This window comes from Melanotaenia boesemani, chromosome 6 (genome assembly GCF_017639745.1).
Source record: "Melanotaenia boesemani isolate fMelBoe1 chromosome 6, fMelBoe1.pri, whole genome shotgun sequence".
Lineage (NCBI taxonomy): Eukaryota > Metazoa > Chordata > Actinopteri > Atheriniformes > Melanotaeniidae > Melanotaenia > Melanotaenia boesemani.
The window spans coordinates 6,980,902-7,002,555 of NC_055687.1; the positions used below are offsets into that span (position 1 = coordinate 6,980,902).

General features: G+C 39.2%; 1 protein-coding gene across 1 annotated transcript in view; it reads right to left on the reverse strand.

Annotated features, from left to right (window-relative positions):
• LOC121641337 (raftlin-like) overlaps positions 1-21,654 on the reverse strand; it is a 156,646-nt gene that overhangs the window by 11,874 nt on the left and 123,118 nt on the right. The window contains exon 7 of the mRNA XM_041987422.1: positions 9,475-9,593. Coding sequence (XP_041843356.1) covers positions 9,475-9,593 — 119 coding nt within the window. The remainder of the gene's footprint in view (positions 1-9,474; positions 9,594-21,654) is intronic.

Here is a 21,654-nt window from a genome sequence, read left to right on the forward strand (position 1 = left end):
TGATTCTTCAGCTACACTCATCCAAAAAAGTTTGAGTTTCATGTTGCCTTTAATTTGATTCAGCTTTTCCCCTGAGCAGACTTACTTATATAAACTATGAGTACACTTCTCTGGTTCATTGTGTCTTCATCTTCTCTGTGTCTCTGTGAAACAGCTGCCAAAGGACCCATAGGATGGTTGGTTTGACTGATGCATCTTCCACTCTCACTGAAGTCACTCAGTGAACCATAAACCACATGTTTAGCACAGATTAAAATGTAATGTGTGATCACTATGCTCAATATTATTAGATATAACCTAACGATCACTGCATACACTGCAGAGGGTTGACATAACTGCATTTTTTTATTCAAATAAATCTGGTTTGGTCCACTTGATTTCTGTCTTAATTTGTTAGGATGTTAAATTTATTAAGAGCTCATTTCAGATGCAAGAAGTTGTTCAGATCTACATTCCATAAACAGCATCTGAAATATGCATTTTTCTCCTGTATTACACACAAATGAGGGTTTAAATAAGAACATCCGTGGAGCGGAAAATAGAAAAAAGCAAATAATTTGTCATAAATTAAGCTCTAAAGCATTTATCACACATCCTGTAGAATAAACAGACAAACAGCCAAACATGCGTTTGCCACTGCTGCCCTGAGCAACGTGGGACAGGAAGACAGAGCTGGAGCTGATGCAGCTTTTACATTTAATCCTTTAATGCCTTAAGTTATTTACAGTTATATAAAATAAACAAACACACAAAAAACAACAAAGTAATAATTAAACAAAGGTCAGAAGTGCTTTGCTGTAAATTTGCAACAACATGCATCCAAGACCTAGAAAAAAAAAAAAAAAAAAAAAAAAAATCTTAAATCACAGATGTCAAACTCTGGTCCTCGAGGGCCGCTATCCTGCAGGTTTTTGTTGTTTCCCTGCTCCAACACACCTGAGTGAAATGAATGGCTCATTGTGAAGAAGTTGATAAGAAGCTGTTGGATCCATTTGATTTGAATCACGTGTTGGATCAGGAAAACGACAAATACCTGCAGGATGGCCCTCGAGGACCGGAGTTTGACACCTCTGCCTTAAATCAATGATTCCTGCCACAATGCTTATAAAGCTCCTATAAAAAGTTATACAAATACCTCCCAAATTACACAACCTGAACTCAAACAGTGGAAAAACTTTTAGAGTTCAGGCTGATTCCATGTAAAAGTAAAGTTTTATTAATAATCACAGATTTTCTGTTAAAATTTTAAACGTTTTGTTTTTACTGACTATTTTTTCTGAGTGGCAGTGAGATGATTAATGGAAAGTGAAAGGATTATTTGTGAAACCAAATCTGGAATTTCTTTAGCAAGTTTATCCCTGCTTAACCTATTGGGTCTTAAAATATTTATTAAAATTAATTTATTTATGTGTAATAAAGCAATAATTTTGGAATTGAGTAATTGAATCTGCAAGTAAACATATTTATATTTAATAAGCAGAGCAGCAATTAAAAACCAACAAATTGTCTTTTCGTTGCATGAACAAGTAATGCTGTTAGCTGCATGTAACTTTATTTACTTTTTAAGTGCCTTATATAAACTGGGCTCTATAAGCCAAAGCCCATCCTTCCGACCTGCAGCTACAACACCATCGACACGCTGTCTGACAGAAAGGACGCAATCTCTCACCAGCAGGAAGAGTGCAAATTGCTCTCCTTCTATGTAGGTCAGCTCTTCTCTCACCTCACTCAGAGAGAATAGAGATATCATGAACTGGGGATTTACGGTAACGATCGTCTCGCTGCACAATGTGCACACACACAGGCCTCAACATTCACAATGAACACAAAAACAAATCACACCAATTCAAATTATTGTGCTTTTGACATAAATAATTAGAAATGTGCATGCTTTTCTTCTCATGCTAACAAAGTGAAGCTAATCTATTAAACCTGGTGGACTCAAGTGGATCAGTCCGATAGGGATAACTTAAACATATTTGCATGTGTGTGTGTCTGAAGCATCTTTGTCTGTGTCTTAATGCCATTTCTTCAAAGATTCTTTCCCTGCCACACTGATGCTGTGATGTGGGACCCTAATCCCATTTTAGACTTAATTTAGTTTGTGGAGTCTGTGAAGCGCTGTTCTTCAAAGCCAAAGATGCAAGTGAATCCTTGGAATGAGTGACAACAATGTTGGCAGTGTTAAGCTCCTTTCACTTGCTTTGACTTTGGACTGCCATTCCTTTAAATGTGAACTTCACTAATGTTAACTGTGAGGAGGGTGTCTCTGCAGGAAAAGACGTTTTTTCTGAAGTCGCCCAGCAGATTTTCTGGTTTGTCTTTAGGGTTCAGTGAGTGAGGAAGCCAGCAATGCCAGCAAACTGCAGGGTTTTAAAGTGGTGAAGAGGAAATGTTATATACTGATAATCATGCTATATCACCTGTAGGAATATTAACAGCTATGTGCAAACAAAAACAGTTTATAAGTTAACCTAACATCCTAACTGTTTACAGTTTACACAAATATCAAACCATGGGAAAATAATATTTTCATGACCTAGCTGCTATAATCATACTCATAAATAAAACATTTCTTGTGGAAAACAAGAAGCTCTTATAATTTTTCTTAGTAGTCTGTAACCGTGGTGCAGAATTAATCATTTTCTGAATGCGGTTATACGTTAAAGAAATTATTCTCTGCTGAACCTAGTTAATATAACAAATAGCCATGTCACACTTATTACTCAGGTTTGGGGTATTTTTAAGGTTAGCAGCAATGGAAAAGTAAACATGAATGAAGCAATAAGAAGAGTTAAATTAATTAAACTAAATAAATAAAGTAAATGAATACATTTTTGCCCTGAGCCTCCAGTGCATGTGGTGTGATTTCCATTCTACGGGTCGAGGTTTTATAGATTTGTCATTCTGAAAAGAAATTAAAAAGACTTTTCTCAGTGCTGCTCAGATTCATTTACCATTATTGAATTGAACTTGTAGAACAAAATCACAAAGGACATAAAGCCAGGATTATGTGCATCGCTGCCTGTCGTGTGCTTCTTTGAGGATTCAGGTTAACAGACCCTTTAAGAATAATCCTGTATGGACAGATGCTGCAGTATTGATTTTGGTCTTCTACAACAATGATATTTCTCTGGAAGGACACGCCGCTGTATTGACGTTAATTTACCAGCCATGGCTCAAGTGGTTGTTTTCAAATTGGCAGACTGGAGGTTCAATCTTCAGACCCCATTTGTGGAGCTGGGCAAGCTGCTGCCCCCTACCCAATTACAATACTAAAAGAAAAGAAAAAAAAAAAGAAGAAGAAAATGGGATGGAAGGTTCAGCAAGACAGAAAAAGAGAGTTAGTTCAAACAATTTGGGGGTATAAAGAAAATTAATTAACTAATAGAAAAGACTAATGATCGCTTCTGTCTATACAACGTAACCTGTTTAGTTTCAGCAAGTATAACAACTAAAGTAGTTTAGGGAAACAGGTTTTCATCAAATTTCTACCAAACTCAACTAATCTGGCTTATAGTGAAGCAAACTAGGAAACATGCTATGAAAACCAAAACTGGACCACTGAGCATTTAACGAGTTGCCAGCATGCTCAGAAAGGTTGATTTAGTTTTCTTCTTTAATATATTCACAGTTTCTTCTTTCTGACAAAGTTAAGGTAGAAGATGTTTGTTTTTACCTTGACATGTTTCTGAGGACGACTGCAGACGCCAGTCAAAACATGTCAAGGTAAAAACAAACATCTTTTACCTTAACTTTGAAACTGAATATATTTTGTCAGTATGGTTTAAAAAACATATTAAAGTGTATTGATGTCACAGAAATATGTGAATTGGTTGCAACATCTTTGACAAGCCATCACAGTGGGGGTAGGTAGATTGTGGAAATTACAGGTCTGCACCATCGAAACGACTTTAAAAAGAAATTAAGGGGTTCTGTCTTGATGGGTATACAAATTCTCAGACATGGTGGACACAACTATTCATCCTGGCAGACAGATTTCTTCTATTAACTGAGAAAGTACGTAGAGAATTCTTTTTCTTGTACCAAATGAAGAATTTTAGAAACTCTTTTCACTGTTTAATTATAGGAGGACAAACTTGTTTAATTAATTTGCTTCATTAAACAAACTTTTACATACGTGTTGTAAGATTTCAGTCTTAGTTTTAACTGATTCACATTTTTTACGGTTGTGATGGTCGGGGTACAAGAACGAAGTGATGATGAAATCATAAAACCCCAACACAAAGTAAAAATGAGAAAAAAGCAAACACTTTTATTTTTCTCATTCTAACATGGCGCTCTTTCAGAAGCTGTAATCACTGACATTTTCTACTTATATTCCTTTAGATAAATCAAATGTTTGAGAGATTTTTCTGTGCTGGCTTCAATGGCACTTTTTTAAACATGAGTAACCATGACTCTCATGCAGTTTTGGAACATATTCAGACCTAAATCAGAGCAGTAAGAGTACAGGAGGACAGATTTAATCCTGGACATGCTTTTTTAACTACAAAAACAATCTTCCAAAACGTAACTTCTTTTAGCTTCCAACTTTCCAAAAGTTGTTTAATTGATTTAATTTTTCACTTTACACCGCATTGCTTCTCTTTGGGGAATATTAAAGTGTTATTCAATTGAATTTCATTCATACATTCATTCATTTTCTACACTGCTTAGTCAAATTCAGGGTTGTGGGGAAGCTGGAGTCTATCCCAGCAATTAGCAGACGAGAGGCAGGTACACCCTGGATAGATCACCAGTCCATCGCAAACAGTGGGATTTTTAATTTAGTTACCTAATAGCCAGCTGTCATTGTAGACTAAGATACACCTTTTAATTTATGTAACAGGCTGTCAGTGTAAATAACACTGTGTTCCCTGCAGCACCTCCTTCTAACAGCAACTGTCACAGGCGTTTCAAATAAAGGTTTTAAGGCAAGCTTTCATTGGGTGATAAATAATGCTAGTCTATCTTGGTCTCATGAATAACATGACAATGACACAGCAAGATGTGTCCAATTACTTTGCATTTTTAACTTTAACCTGACCATTGACCTGTCATTTTAACAGCATATATAGATGCACAGAAACAGTTCAAATGCATTTGCAATGACACATGAGATAAGCTAGAAATGGTGTGCTATTTACATGCACTGACTTGATGAAAAGCCTGTTGGAAATCACGCCGCATGATGCATGTAAATTCTCTCTTGTACATTTTAAAAGAGGAGCCCCCACTAAATTAAATGCACCATTGGCAGCTGTAAAAGTCACTTTAACCCATCAGTCAGGCATTAACTTATTGTTTAACCAAAGGTCTGAAAAGAGTTTCTTCATGTGTAAAACTGGTCTAAAATTTTCCTCTTCACACCATGTTAGTAAATCATTTCTAACCTTCACAGGCTAAGCTGTTTTAGGCTCATATGATGCTAACATAATGTACATTTTTTTACCTAGATGGGATTAGAGTTAGATCACTGAATACAGTAAAAATATTCTATATGTATTCATACACTTAATCTGTGGAGTATTTGTATAATCTTAGGAGCTTTTTGCATGTTGCACTACATGGTTTTGCCATAATGGAGCCACTACTGGATCTGGCAGAGCTGGAGTGGATAATGGTGCTTTTAAAAAAATATATATAAAAAAGAAAAAAAAAGGGATGAAAGAGAAGCTGCTCAGTTTTTTGAAAACAGTCTCCTCTTGCACATCAGTTATAACAGACCTGAAGCTCAGTTCATCTTTTCACAAAATATATAAAAACCAAACAGAAGAACAAGAATTCAGAGAACTTTAAACTAGACTTTCCCGTTAATGGACTTCGTCCATCTTAATAAACAGATTTTCTGCAGCAGGCGATGGTGAGCAGACATTGTGGGACCAACCTGGGCTGCAGCCTGACAGTGAATATGTTTTGTTTGGTTATTGCTCCTGTGAAGCGAAGTGATGGGAAAGAGGGCTCTGAGTACATTAGTGTCAAGGCAGCTCCTGTATTCCTGTATTGATTTTCCCACAGGACACAAGAGATGAGAACCCGGTCCTAATTGGAGTTTCATAGCAGAGACTCTTGATGGGTTATTCATTTTCAGACACTTCATCTATACTCTGTGGTTCTTATTCAGGTCATTTTTGCTCAAGAAGAGATGTTCAGGCAGGTGCTGTATCTGGTGATGCTTTAGGCGTATGTGCTCAGAATCTATGTTATTTTAACCTGAGAAACGTCTGCGTGAGATCTTTAGAACTGATGGCATATTTCATACATAATGCAGCCTTCTAGATGCTGAACCTGTAATATTACCTGATTATCATCACGTGTGTTGTTTCTGTGTGGCCATTTATTATTATACATTCATTATAGTTAGTAGGTTAGTTTAACATTTACTGTATTACTTGTGTTCGTAATTTTTCTTTTTAACATTTTATTTAACTTATACTCATTTGCACGACTTTTGCAGGCTCACACAACCCCAGCAAACAAAGTGGTGATTAAACAAAGATGTCTAGTGCTGTGCAAACAATATGGAAGAAATGTCTTTTTAAAGTTTAAACACTAGTTCCAACACTAAAAACCTTTAAAAAAGCTAGGCTTCATGATGGCATATGTTAACCTAGCAAAGATTTAAGCTTTAAAGACCCACTGTGTAACTGTCTGTCCTCGAAACGCTGCATTCCAGACTGGTTTGATGGCACAGTGACATCTATTATGTACATTTCTTAAGCCCTCTCTGCCCAGCAGCGTCCACAGCTGAGAAACCGCACTATTCCACTTTTTTATCCCGGATGCTGCGTGATGTTGCAGCTGAGTTTTGCTTTGCGCATGCATCAAAAGCTAGCATGCACATGTAAACAAACTTGGCGTTTTGAATGTGCACCATGCCTGATTCAGCAAAGAAACATTAGAAGACGAGATAACAGAGAGAAGAGAGAAAACAGAAAAGAGCCAGAGACAGAAGAAGAGATAAAACAAGAGTCAACATAAGATTTTTTTAATGTCTGAGGAGCTCACAGTAGGATGCAAGATGGATGGTGAATTAGCTATCAATGGGGGGAATGTCACTAAGAAAATGGCAATAGTTAAGTAGTGCATCTTTAAACTAGAGAAATATCCATTAGTTCAGTTTTCTAAAAGGTGAAGTTATCTGGTTCTTTAGATGGGCTTCTTCATGGACAAGCAGATGAAAAAACGAAAAAACTATAACGTCTTCATATGTGGATGACTTAAAAGCAGTTGGGATTAAGAGCCTTCATGACAAATCCTGCATTTTTTCTGCTTCTTAATGCAATATGTTCCTAAAGCCTTATGTTTGGCATCAAGTCAGTAGTAGATTGATACCTTTGGACAATGGACATGAAAAAGGGATTTAAAAAAGTGGAAACTCAGTCTGACTCTGAGTCATCTCTACAAAGTTAAATAAGTCACAATTACATTTTAGTATGTTAGGTTTTTGTCTGCTGCAGATGTTTACGTGTTTTACAGAGTTCAGTTTGCACAAAGTTAAACAGGCTTGGTTAAGCTCTGATGTCTTTCTCCAAAATAAACTTTTTCTAAAGTACTTGTGCAGGTTACTTACTGAGTGTTTCACCACGGTTCCTCTCTGACTGGGTTGTGGACGTTTGTTTAGAGGCAAGCGCACGATAGAGCAGCCTGTGCTGTGCTGAACATTTGTGTTGTTTTTGTGCAAAATGTGTCTAGTGGTTCTGAACATATCTCTCATTATATTGCTGTTTAGGTTTTTTGCTTAACTGATCTCAGCCTCAGACAGTCTGTTGTGTTACAGTTAATATCTACTGGATCCAAGTTTGAGTGTCGGCAAAAGGTTTTTTATTTATTTTTGTTTTTAATTGTATTAAAAACTAATCTGCTTCAATATGGGCAAAATATTGAATTATTATCTATATGCTTTTAAAACACAACTATCCTCTTATAAATTCAAAGTTCACTTGATAAATGGGGGCCGCCTACAACCATTAATTGCATCCTTGATCCCAGAAAACCTTTTTGTTCCTGCTAAACAGAAAGGTAAACAAAGAGAGTTTTAACCTGAAGGATCTTAGCTGCCTGAGTTGTATACTTTAGGTATTATGACATTTTTATTCTGATCAAATAAAATGCTCTCATTTGCATTAAAAACACCTGTAGATTAGATGCTATTAGAAGATGAAACCTTTTCAAATGCAAATCTTTTTTTGTAACTTCTACCCATTTTATGCACAGAATGAATAAATCAATTTTCTCTTCCCTGATGAACAGTCATCAATTGGGAGATGACTCACTCCCACTTGACAACAATATAAATGATTGCACGCCCTCTGTGAAACTGCTTGTTTTCCTCCTCTTCCTCTCTGAGCTTCATACATCTAACCACCTGTCAGACTTTTTGAACAGATAAAAGTATAAAGCACTGGGGAGAAAGGCTGATGAAAAAGAAAAAAAATCAGTAATTAATATTCTTTTTTTCCACCCCTTTCAATTTAATGATCCTGCACTGGAACAATATAATGAGCTATGAGAGTACTTTGCATATAAATTTTAGGCAGTTATCACAAATAATGGGGATGACGTGCCACCCAGAAAGAGTGTGTGTCAATCTGATTTGGCATTGTGGAGATCACTCGCGTGAAACAGTTTTCGATAAAGCTCCTGTGGAAGAGTTGATTGGATCTTCTGGAACACTGGAGAAGGTTTGGCATCATTCTTATTTGGTGTTTCCGAAGAAGCCTTGAAATCCATTAAACTGTAACAGTATTGCCATTCAGACTGCACTGCTCCCACCAGACGACTGCAGCAGTCTTTTTATTGGCACATGAGGCCATCAGCTTTGGGCTGGTCAGTCAGAGAGGCACATTTGGGGGACAAAAGTCTCCTTTCACACTTGGACAGCCACAGGCTGTGAAAAGTCTAAATTCAATTACCGAGATAGCATCTTGACACACATACAGACACAAAATCAAACTCAAACACTCAAATGTGGGACATAGTCACTTGCACATGCAGCTGCCAACGCAAACACGAATACTTGCAGACACATACACACATACATACAGATGAAAGGCTATAAAATGATTCCTAACTCTTCCTTCCCTTGAAAAAAAAAAAAAAAAAAACAATTTCCAACTTGAAACTTATGGAGAAGGGACACTAATCGGCAGGCAGATAAAGGCTTATTTGTTCCTGATAAGACAAGCGACCACAATACATGTCCCATAAAGTCAGATTTGCCAGATTTGCCTTTGTGGTTGTTCGGGAAGAGGCTGGGGCCCAGAGTTGAGGAGGAAGAGCTTGATATCTATGTGGAAGCTAGATTCAGTGCTATAGGACTGGCCCTAAGCCCTGGAATTAAACATGCTGCTGTTTGCTTTTTAAGAATAAAAAATTATGTGGTTCCACATAAACTCACATGTATGATCTGAAAAATGTTTTCAGTTGTTTGACATAAGGTGACAGAGAGCCCAAAATTTTTCCACTCACATCAATGACGGTCCACTGCTCCACCACGATAGCATCATATGTCGGCATGGCCATGTTTGGCTCACCCTCGTTTGCCTCCTGGAAGATGAAGACACTTTCCACCATTTTAGGCAGCAAATCTGCAAAGAAGCAGAAGAAGAAAAAAAATTCCAGCCATGAAAAGAGTATTTACTGTACAGAGTGTTGGTTCTGTCTCTCATGTTCCATCTTGGCCTCTAGGCCACAGGAAATGGTGTGATATCACTCAGCCACAATCACACACACAACCTTTTTATGACATAGCCAGCAGTTTGGGGCATTTGTATGAGCAATAAGCTTTTATGCATTATGCAAAGAGATGGAATGAAAAAAAAAGAAAAAAAAAAAAAAAAAGAAGGGAGCAGGTATCCCCCTTCTGGGATGTTAAACCACTCATTATGTCTTCCTTGCTGTTTCAGGTGTCCAAATTCTTGTTATTTATTTGTTTTCTTTCGGATGGGGGGCAGTTAAACAGTAGTTATTTACTAGTAGAGATCAAGGTGAGTGCAATAGCTCATAGGATTTAAAAGATGGAGATTTAAGTGAAGGCAACATGTAACAACTGCTTTAATGAAGCCAGTCCATAAGGGATAAAGCATAAATCCTTTTGCTAAGCCTGCATTATTCACCTTAAAAAAAGACTGAAATTAAGTGAGATGCATTGAAACGCTGATGTTGATGCTTTGGGCCACTGGTGTGATTGTGTGTTGCTGACCAAATGGATTTCTAAAGCCTCTCTATTGTTGGAGACTAACAACACCAGGATTGGCATCCGAGACAGAAACACCACTACAGCCCTCACAAGCTCTCCACCCAGTCTCTTGCTATTCATTTGATGCACATGCACGCTGCATGCAGGTGTGTGCATTCACACAGACACGATGCAGGCCTCATGGTCCAGTGTTTCCAGCTAGCCTGAGTGCTTTCTCATTACTCCCATACCATTTACACACTAATACAGTTTGCTGGGACTCGGGCAGCAATACAAGACACTCCACATTTCATTACTAGGCCTTAATAATAGAGGGAAGAGAGGAGGCTGTAAGCCCCGTGAAAAAAAAGGGAGGGAGAAAGCAAGACAGAGGGAGAGGCAGAGTGGAGGATGACAGGGTCTTTTATTTCCCCCCCTCCCTGAAAACCCATTTAGGACCCATGCACGCTCAATTGAAGACATCTTTCAGGCATGCACTGGCTCCCTCAAAGAAAGACATTTGTGTTGTTCACTCCATTTTGCCCCCTTCACTATTTCTCCGTCCCCCTCGTTCCAATTCCAGCATTCTCCACAGCATCTGTCAGCTCTTCCTGTTTAGCATCAGGGAAATAAACCTTTTTGGAACATGCCAGGTGCTGAGGTCCAGTGTCAGATCCCCGCCAGCACCACAGGTTCACTCAGGTGAGATCGGCACATGGTTTCTGTCCTGTTGCTGCACATGGATCAGCCTGCGTCTGGTGATAATGCAGACAGACTTTCAGCAGAGAGCAAGAGCGAGAACCAGGGAAATGGAAGAGAGGGAGCTGGTTGCTCTGGGCGTCAAGTCTGTCAGGGGAATGCACTGGTTACGTGCACGAATAAACATTATCTTGCGCCTATTGACTGTGAGCTGAGCTGTGCAGCAAGCAGGCCGACTGAGAATAAGTTGTTTACACTTGCAAAAACCACTGTGTGCCCTCAGTAAAATTGTTCTTCATCCCTCGTGACTCAAACGCTCAAGGTCGCAGGGCGAAGCATGCAAATACAGACACACTGAAAACAGGGAGTGACACCATTGAGACTGAAAGGCACAAAGGAAAGTGATGGGGAGAATCGGTAAGCTGGATTGGCATGGTGACAGCAAGTGACAAGCAGCAGCTGAAATCAGCACCCAAACAACACAGGAAAGAATCAACTACAAGCATCCAGAGTGCGTTTAGAGCTGCCACACACACAGACTGCCATTTAAAAAGGCTGAAATCATGCACAGGCGTTTATGTTGAATCTTTGGATGGAGATGTAAAGTCTGTATGGAAGTTGTTTGTTTGAAATATTCACTGATATATAAGAAAACCTGCTGTTTTATATTAATTTTAGGTGCACAGGGTGCTCAGCAGCATTCTGGGTGTTGTTCAAATGAAGTTTGGTGCATTTCGTCATTCAGCGACATAGGGCTAGATTTATAGAGGAGCTAAGGACAGCTTGGTCCTCTGAAAACTCTCACCTGAGACACTAAAGGGAAGCTTAGTGCACCTTGTGCATGTTGAAATGCTTTCACTGAGTTCTACCTTTGTTTTTTTACAATTTGATTTTATCAAACGTTTAAGTTATCATTAATCACCATCATTCAAGAATTTTTCCAACCACATCACTTCTCCAAAGATGTTCTTCACTATCCTTCCAGTTTTTAAATAATGCATTGGATAAATGGTTAGAATTACAGGGGGGCCAAGGGGAGCTTGATCACCTGAAAACACTCACCTGAGAAACTAGAAGGATCTATAAAAATAGTCCACTTTTAGGTTATGTTTTCTTTTACTTCCAGAAAGGTTTCTGAAGTTTCAGGCATCCATCTTGCATCTTACTCTGAGCTCTCTTCAGCCAGTAGCATACAGTCTTATCTTAGCTTTTGTCTTTTCTCTTGCTCTGTCCCTTTCTCTATTTCTTTTCCTCTCCCCCTGCGATAATGTCTTCTTGTGTTTCTTTGCTGAATCGGCCACGGTGTGCATTTAACACAGCTGGTGTGCTGACATCTGCTTGCTAGCGTGTGAGGTGGAATGTAAAGCAAAACTTGGAAGCAAAACTTGTGCAGTTTCTTAGCCTCAGGATGATGCTGGGTAACAACAGCTCCAGAAATGTACAGATGCCATCAAATGAATCAGGAACACAGAGTTTACAGGTCGGAAAGTTTTATAGTGCAATTAAAATAACAGCAATAATTTGTCAGCGTGTTTCTGAACTGAGATGCAGGTGATCTATTCTGTTTCAAAGACACTGATTCACTACAGAAGCTGTCTTAGCTTAGCTGGCAAGCAAATCACTCACAGTGAACACTTACTGTGCTTGGTTTTTGTGTTTGTTAAAATAACTTTCTGACCTTTTATCCAATTTTCAACTTTTGTTGCAACCCACAAGTAAAAATGAAATGTCAGTTTAAATATAGGGATAAAGACATTAAAACAGCAAAACAACAGAGAAGGATGTTCAATTTGATGGTGTGGTTCATTTAAGGTACTTAATTATTATTCAATCATTTTAGTCAAGTAATTTGTTGTTTTTTTAAAGCCTGTGTATGAAAAGGAATAAAAACGTTTGCTTTTTGTGTGCTTCGCTGCATGATCGTTTTAATGATAAAATGTCCCCACGTAAGATATTAATGATTGTTACATACAGTAGTATGACCGCACTTCAGTGCAATAATATATGCTGTATATATGCATATCCATGCAACTTTGGAAGTCATGGTGCAAATAAGGAGTGGACATAATGGTTTCATTCAGACAAATAAGTGTAATTACTGAAGCCATCTTATTAAAAGCTAAAAGAAAAGCTACATACATTTCCTTGAACTGGTTTAAACTAAATAAACTGTGTATTGTCACTAGACAGGGGTGATGTAGGCTACATTGCTTGTAATTCAGCAGTAGAAGTAGTTGGATACGATGCACAAAAAACACCACAGGGGTTACAGGGGACATTTGAAAGGACTTGCAGTAATAATCCAGCCACACTTTACCTGAGCTGTGATGCAGGTCTGCAATCCTGAAACTATAGATGTTCAATAAATACTCTACAGAAAGTTCTTTAGATATCTCATCTAATGCAATCTTATCACATGTTAACAGATCCTGGAAGATGTCAGTTAGTTTTGAGAGTATTGTTTGCTTGGTCAGACCGGAAACAGCAAGTGAGTCAAGTCATTGTAATGTCTGCCAGACATGATTCATGAAAATGTTTCCACTGCCCTTAAAACAGACAAAAGCCACTTCAAGTCTGAGTAAAAACCCTTTTGCACAATAAAATTCTTCTTATTCAGAACTTCTAAATGCATTTTAAAATTGGCAGCTAAACACAGCCTGGGAGAGCAGCAGTCCACATGAAATATTCTCATCAACTAGAGAGTTGACAACAGAAACATAATAAAGCCTTTATGCAGTCAGAACAAGGACTTTGGTCTTTCCCTTTGCTGCCTCTTTTGCTAACCACTGTGTTTGATATGATGACTGCATATACTGGAGGACTAATACCCTTCACACAGTCCGGTAACATTCAGAAAGGCAAGGTTTATTACACGCAAAAGAGGTTGAGTAAAAATAAGCCGTCTATCAGACAACCTTACAGACAGGAAGCAGACACAAAGAGGGATTCATAAACAGAGCTGGTGTTCGTAAAAAGAAAAATCCATGTGTGGACTACACATACAAGTCAAAAGTCAAAACCAGTAAACATCTTAGATCATTCATTAGGAAAACACAAAAATAAAAAGCTGCAAAGCTTGTCAGAAAGGAGCTCAGACAATCTGACAGAGAGCGACAGAAACCAGCGAGTGTATATAAAGATTATAATTATAACCTAATTATAATCAGGTGTGGATGACAGGAACCGAGAAGAGGGTGATCATCTGAAAACAAAAACAGATGAGGAGCAAACACAGGAAGCAAAAAGAACAGAAACAAGCAAGGTCAGAAATCTATTTATGAAAAATAACAAAGACACAAAGCAAGCACAAAAGGCTGCGAAAAGTATTGCAAAAGTGCTATAAAAACAAATTGGCACAGTCACTTATAACAGCAGAAAAAATGTGCAGGAAAGTTTCTTTGTCTTTTTTATTATTCTCAAATGTCAAGTCAATTCAAGTGCAGGCTTAATGTGTGTTAAAATGAATGCAAAAATGTTTCTTTTGTTCAACCTAGAAGGACCAACGCTAGGAGAAGCAGACTTAAGGCCCGTTTGAGCTCCCCTAAGTACATATTAGGAATGTCCGTTTCAAATGTTGTCATACGTCACCGCCCTTCATACTTCCACCCGTCTTTTACATTGTCATGGTTATGAAATCAATTCATCCATTAGTGGGCAATGTTGAGTTCAGCATTCATTCCCACTTTCTAACATCAGTTAAAGCCTTTCTTCAAAAAGTCCCGTCATCTATACAGTTGTTGTCCTTATCATCGTCTTCTTCTTCCTCCTCCTCCTTTTCCTCTTCTTTTTAAGTTTGTTTCACTGGTGTCTTGTCAGCTATACTACTCAACACTGACCCGGCACTTTCTGGTAGTATTGCTCTCTTTGCAACAGCTCCACAAGGCCCCTGAAAACGCATCAATTACGTGGACGATGCAGGTGATGGACAAAAGTGTCCATCTGAGTATGTCTTTTGCGTCAAGCATAAATTGGCTTTTAAGGCATTTAACCCTCCTGTTATGTCCATTTGTCAGGAACAGCAATGATGTTCACGGGTCAATTTGACCCAGTGCATGTTTAATTATCCAAAAGATGTCCGAAACCAAAAGAATCCAAACAAGCATTGTTAATATTGCATTATTAACTCCATTACTAATTATTCTATCAATATTTAGTGCAATGGTGTTCCTTACCTCTGACAGGTAATGGTTCAATTAGGATTCACTTTTTTTTCATAAAAAAAACAAAAATACACGTTCAAACTAAATGTACTTTGTCCAGCTTCTCCCCAAAAACACGCCTCCCTTCTAGATTAGTCATTTCCAGAATGTTCCAATCTGTTGCACGAGTCACTGCCATCCTAGTGGGCCCTGGCACTGTCTTTATTATGTTTTCTGCAGACAGTTTTGCCTGACATATATTTGGGGATGAAGACCACTGTATTTTATCATTTTTGACATGAATGTCTTGCTTGGAGGAAAAGGAATATCAATTCCCTCATCTGGTTCAAATTCAGAATCATTAGAATCAGAATTTAGCTCAAGATAGTCTTCATCTTCAGACACTTCCTCCTCTTTTTCACTGTCATGATCAAAGATGACTTCCAGAGCCTCCTGGACTGTCATTCTTTTGCTTCTGCTGCTCATTTTGTAAAGGTCTGCCTGACAGAGTGTAACCCCTGTTTTACACCGGGTGTGTGTGCGGCCTGTTACATTACGTTCTCCACTGCTATTCGCAGCCATTTTAGTCAATGGTTTGGTTTCCACTGGGTGCGTCGCAGCACGTATCAGAAGCTTCCCAGAAGATCACAGCTAAATTTATGCCCTAAGTCTGCATGACGCTTCATGCACCCAGAATGCATCAATTCTGCAGTTCAGATAGGGGCAGACAGGAAATCAGACACAGGAGCAATGTAAAAGCTTCCGGTATTTTTCAAAATAAAAGCCCCCGTGCTGATTTGCGCTGCTGAACCATGAAAACATTACGTATTTAACCGGGGGTCTCAGTTTTTCTTTTTTTTTTTTTTGTCACTATAGATGCTAAGATGTTTATCATGAAATTAGAGAATCACAAGGGCGCTCTACACCTGACACGCTCCCGGTGTAGGTTGCTGCGCCACGGAGGTCAGAACAAAACTGTGGTGCAGCCGTAACATGGCGCGCACGCACCTGGTGTAAAGGAGGGGTAATGTTGTTAGGATTTCAATGCAGAGAATCCTTTATATATTTTGCCCCTGCCCTGTTGAGTGTCCACTGAATGTGGGTGGAGTTTTTCCGGAAGATCATAAATAGTTACCGTCAAAAGTCATAACACCTGTGTGTGTGTGTGTGTGTGATTGGGGTGAAATATGTCTAATGCCCTTTTACCCTTTTACCCCCAGTTTGACTTCTGGGTCAAAGTGACCCGAGCAGTATCTATGTGATATAAACATGCAGGGGTGCTGCAAATATGTGAGATGAACCTTTTTCATTTTATATGTTGATTACACTAATTAAGCTAAGCAGAAGAAGTTTCATACTAAAAAAATTATTTTAACTATTTTTCCTAGATCTTCAAACTTTAAAACGGGTCCATTTGCCCCGTAACATAACAGGAGGGTTAAGGCCCATTTATGCTCCCTTTCATACATAAATAGGGATGTCCATTTCAAACCTTGTCAAAGTCGCAGTCCTCATTATTCCATGCATCTTTTAGGTTGCCTTGGTTGTTAAGTCAATTAATGCACTAGTGAACAGTGTTGTTTCTTTTGCTGGTTGCATGTCAGCTATTCTGCTTAGCACCGCTAAGATTTCCGGTGGTATTGCTTTGTTTTCTATTTAAATGGAGCAACATTTGTAAGGACAATGCATTTGTGGGATGAGCAGCAAAGTTGAGTGTGTGGGTTGCATACATGACAAATAAGCCAAACATTTTCTGTCGGTGCAAAACAGCTTATTCTGCTGTGTCTTGCTTGGTGTTGTTTATTGTATTGGATGATTGAATTCTGAAGAGACATATTGGCATTTTAAAGATTTATTTGTTTAACAAAAGGGATCTCAGCAACGATGTGGAAGGACCACAAGCAGACTTGCTAAATAATAAATACTTGGAACATTTTAATATAAAACTAATAAACTAGCTAATAAGTGAATAAGGCTTTAGAAAACCATATTATTCATCTATCTGTGATCTCTGGTCACCCAAAAATTCATTGTAATATCTGTCAAGATCACTGTTTTTCTCTCTAAAGGGGATATTTATTTTTTTCGTACCACTGTAAACATTTTCAGAATGAACATATTAAATATTCACAGATGAGCATGTGTATCCATGCTCCTACACAGATCAAAAACGTATGTTCAAGCCCAGTTGACCGCTGGCAGGCCAGAAAGTGACCCTGCCTCCGGTTATGTTTGGTGACATGATTTAAACATGCATGCCAAGCCCTGCCTCAGACAGCTGCAGACCGACCGCTGACAGCTTATCTATATTTCAAACAGGACGAATGGACATGCACAAAGAGGGACCCAGAGGCGAAGAGGTGAGGAAGTCTAATGAGTGGAGGGTGGATGTGGCTCTTCCCTGAGGAGCCAGATGTGTGGCAGCTGGCAGGCGGGTACCTATGGGTTGCCGGGCAGAGTTCAGCTGGTAGGGAAATGAACAAAGGCTGGTCACTCCATAGCAGCGGATGATTGCCAATGCAATTATTTATTAATTTATTTGATTTTGTTGAAAGCAGATTATAAATTGGTGAAAATATGAGTGAGAAAGAATGTTTTTCAAACAATCCTTAATTTTTCCTCATTTTTTACCCTCTGCTCAGCTGATAGTGTAGTATGAGAAACTGCTTCAGTGACTTTAGACCTACTACAAGACATGCCTTGACTTCTGCTAAATTACTTTAATGGCTACCACAAATTTATTCTCCATAAATGCCTAGATACAGTACCGCTTTAAATGATGCACATCTTTTTTATTCTTTTCCTGACTAAAGCTTATCTGGGACAAAAAATATCCCCTAGAAATGGAGGACTGTCGATGTCAGTAAAATTTCTAGTTCAACATAAATGTAGTCAGACATTTAGAAATGTGACCGCTGAGGTGCCAAGGCATGACAGACGGATTATTGCTCTGCTCATGACATTCACAGCAAATGTCACTTTTTTTTGTAAAAGGCAATTGAGAACAGGGCTGACACTGCCCATGAATCTACACTTATATTTATCAAACATGGCTGATAGTGAATGCTCATGTTGAAAGGACTTCCTTTTAGCTCAGGTTGAGCGAAGTGATTCTGTGGTTCATGCTCTGAGCTTTCAAGAGATTTCACTTTAACCACCTGAGTGCATTTACATTTGCTCTGATGCCCAAACATGTTTTAAATTTGGTGTGCTACGAGAAAACACGTGTAGGTTCTGTCCTCTGACTGCAGCTTGTGAAGAAGACACATGCTGCTGTGTCAAAGCCCGTAGTACAGCAAACTGGAGAGCTACAGTAATTACACTGTGAGATGGGAACTGCAAACCCCAAACACTTTGCAAATACAAAAAGTGATCATCCACAGAAATTATGACAATAACAAACTACTGAAGACTCATGTGGAGGATCCAAGTTTTTTCTTTTTTTTAATCTCTTTCAGAAATTAATGACACCTTTGTTAGATAGCTGATGGCTGTTGGTATGGCTGTCACAGCTAAGTAATACTGCTTAATGCCTTTTCACATTAAAAAAAAATCTCTATAATTTATGTAATTTGCCATTAAATTGTTATACTATCACTGCTGCATGTCACCATATCTTTCTTATCGTGTGACTTATGTTTAAAATGATGTTATGCTAATGTTACTGCACAGCCAGCATAAATCTAGAAATGTCAGACTTGTAATCTGCCAGCTGACATGCTTTTGCACTTGAGTTGTGAATTTAGCTTGCTTCTGTTTTGCTAAGTATTTTTGATGTGCAGTTTATTCATCCATCCATTTTCTGCCTGATGTGGTCCAGGTTCCTGTTCTGTTGTGTTACTGTCTGTGGGCGTTTCCATTTCCCTGGCAACCAGGATCTTCACCTGCACCTCATCCACAATCAGCAGCAGTATTTAGACTGGCTTGGCCCTCCTGTCATTGCCAGATTGTTGGTTTGCCCAGTGGTAACAGCACTTGGTCATTTCTGTATTTTTCAGTCAGTCTTTTTTTCAGGCTTTAATGTTTATTTGTTTGCTCCTCTCAGAAACCCAGAACTGCCTGCCACACCCTCCTCGTTCCACTGCTCATCACCTGTTGGTTATTATAAACCTTTTCACTTAAACTCAGCTCTGTGTCTGTGCTTGGATCCTGTTCTCACACTAAACAGACAAAACTGCCGCTTATCCAGGGTAGGGGCCTGGGGCAGCTGCCTAAGCAGGGAAGCCCAGACTTCCATCTCACTGGCCACTTCTTCCAGTTCGACTGGGGGAATCCTAAGGCGTTCCCAGGTCAGCTGGGCCTAGTCCCTCCAGCATGTCCTAGATCCTCCATGGGGCCTCCTCCCAGTGGAATGTGCTCAGAACACCTTACCAAGGAGAAGTCCACCTCAAATGACTCCTCTTCATGTGGAGGAGCGGTGAATCTTCTCTTAGTTCCTCCCAGATGACCAAGCTTCCCACTGTGTTTCTAAAGTAGAGTCTGGCGACCCTTTTGAGGATGTTCATTTTGGCTCTACCCACAGCTCGTGACCATAGGTGAGGCTGGGAATGTAGATCAACTGGTATATCGACAGCCTCGATAGTCCGTATTACTGCAGATGCTACATCAATCCACCAGTCAATCTCCTTCTCCATCCTTCCCTTATTTGTGAACAAGACCCCGAGATACCTGAACTCCTCAATTTGGGGAGTACCTCATTCCTGCACAGAAGAGGACACTCCACCCTGTTCTGGTTGAGGAACGTGGTCTCAGATTTGGAGGTGCTGATCCTCATCCCAACCGCTTCACACTCGGCTGCAACTCGCTCCATTGAGAGATGAGACCATGGTCTGATGAAGCCAACAGATCCACATCATCTGCAAAAGCAGAGACCCAATACTGAGGCCACCAAACTGGATCCTCTTAACACCTCGGCTGCGCCTAGAAATTTGGTCCATAAGAATCTCTAGGTTTTTATGGAAACTACTTTATGTCCAGTATTTGTTTTGTATTGCAGAACAATAAGCTCCCCAGGTTAGAGCCCTGAACAGGCTTCCACCCACTCTCACTAAAATTCTGACCATTACCACACGCAACCACTGCCTGTGTCAGTCACTCCTGCCTGCTCCCGCCAATGTAACCTGAAAACTGCTGTGAGATTTGGATTGGGTCCTGTGGGACCCTTAAGATCCCAGTCCCCACTCAGGGCTCTGCTCCAGGCCACTGTAGACGTGTAACTTGAACCACACAAAGGCTCCTGCATCCTGTGCACTTTCAGTTTATGTTTAGCAAAAACCTTGACATTTGGTTTGCCCCCTGAACATCTCCCCAGTTTAACTTTGTTCCAAAAGGAAAAAACACTTATGCAATCAACAAATCCTAATTGTGGTTTTGGAAATGGCAAACAAAAACAAGTATGTAAAGGCTGTAACTGTAAATCCATTCAACTCTCCACTAACTGGGAGGTAAAATGAACATACGCATATGCATGTGTGTGTAAATTGCTACATGCTAAATCCATCTTGCTACATGTCTGGATGTAACTGTTTGCCTGTCATATGTTTTGCAGGCAGTTCCACAGTATGGCTGAATGTACGAGTTATGACAGTTGGCTCTGTGAGCAGCTCCCAAAAATTCAATATCTCTTTCATATCTGACACCGTGGCTCAGGTGAGGTCTCCGCTCACTGCAAACACTGCTGCAAAACAATAACTGTGTAGGACTTTCACTGTCTGAGTGATTCCTCACACACATACGCACACATTCACATGTGTATGCAAACAACGTCCCTCAATACTGCCTCATCTAGTCTCACCATGGAAACCCATTTTAAGAGACAGTATGGGGTGAAATGATGTGTTTTTGTCTGTTTGTTGTCTAGAAGCCTGCATCCCTCTGAACCACATCAAATAACTGATAGGAACTGTGTGCCGGCAAAGGCCACAATGACGCATGACTCCTGGAACATGGACAATTTTTCTTATTATAACAAAAAGGTGAAAAATCCATCAATTGCCATCTCAAAAATCAGTCATGCAAACCACAATAACACACACTCTGTATGTGCTCCTTAACTAGCAATAGTAAAACACCTAATTTAACTTTAAATACATTATTTTAGTTTTAAGCTTTTGAAAAAAATTGATTGGAACTCAAAGAAAATGTAAACCATTAATCACACTAATTACTTCATATAAAGACTTCAGTGCATATAAATGTTAATATTGGTGAAACCATTAAGATCAGTGAAAAGGAAACCATTTTAATGGAGCAAACAGTTCAGAACAGTGAGGTGATTTATGGTTCTGTACTAACGTAGATTAAAATACTTGTCTTACTATGTAGATTTGGCAACATTTCCATTTTTCTTATGAGTCTTTGAGTCTTCCTGTTTCCTGTTTTCTGTTTTACTTTTGAGTCTATCCCCTTGTGTTTTCTGTTTACTTCCTGTTTCCTGCCTCCGGTTAATTGTCACACCTGCGTCTTGTTTGTAATTTAGTCCCTCAGTATTTAAGCTCCCAGTTTTCCTTTGTCTTTTCCCAGTTCATTGAGTTAGCTGTGTTGTATTAGTCTTTAGTCTGTTAGTTAGTCCTGTCTTAATTTGTTGATTTGTCAGTCCGTCTTATTTAGTAGTCTTTAGATGTGTCTTTTATT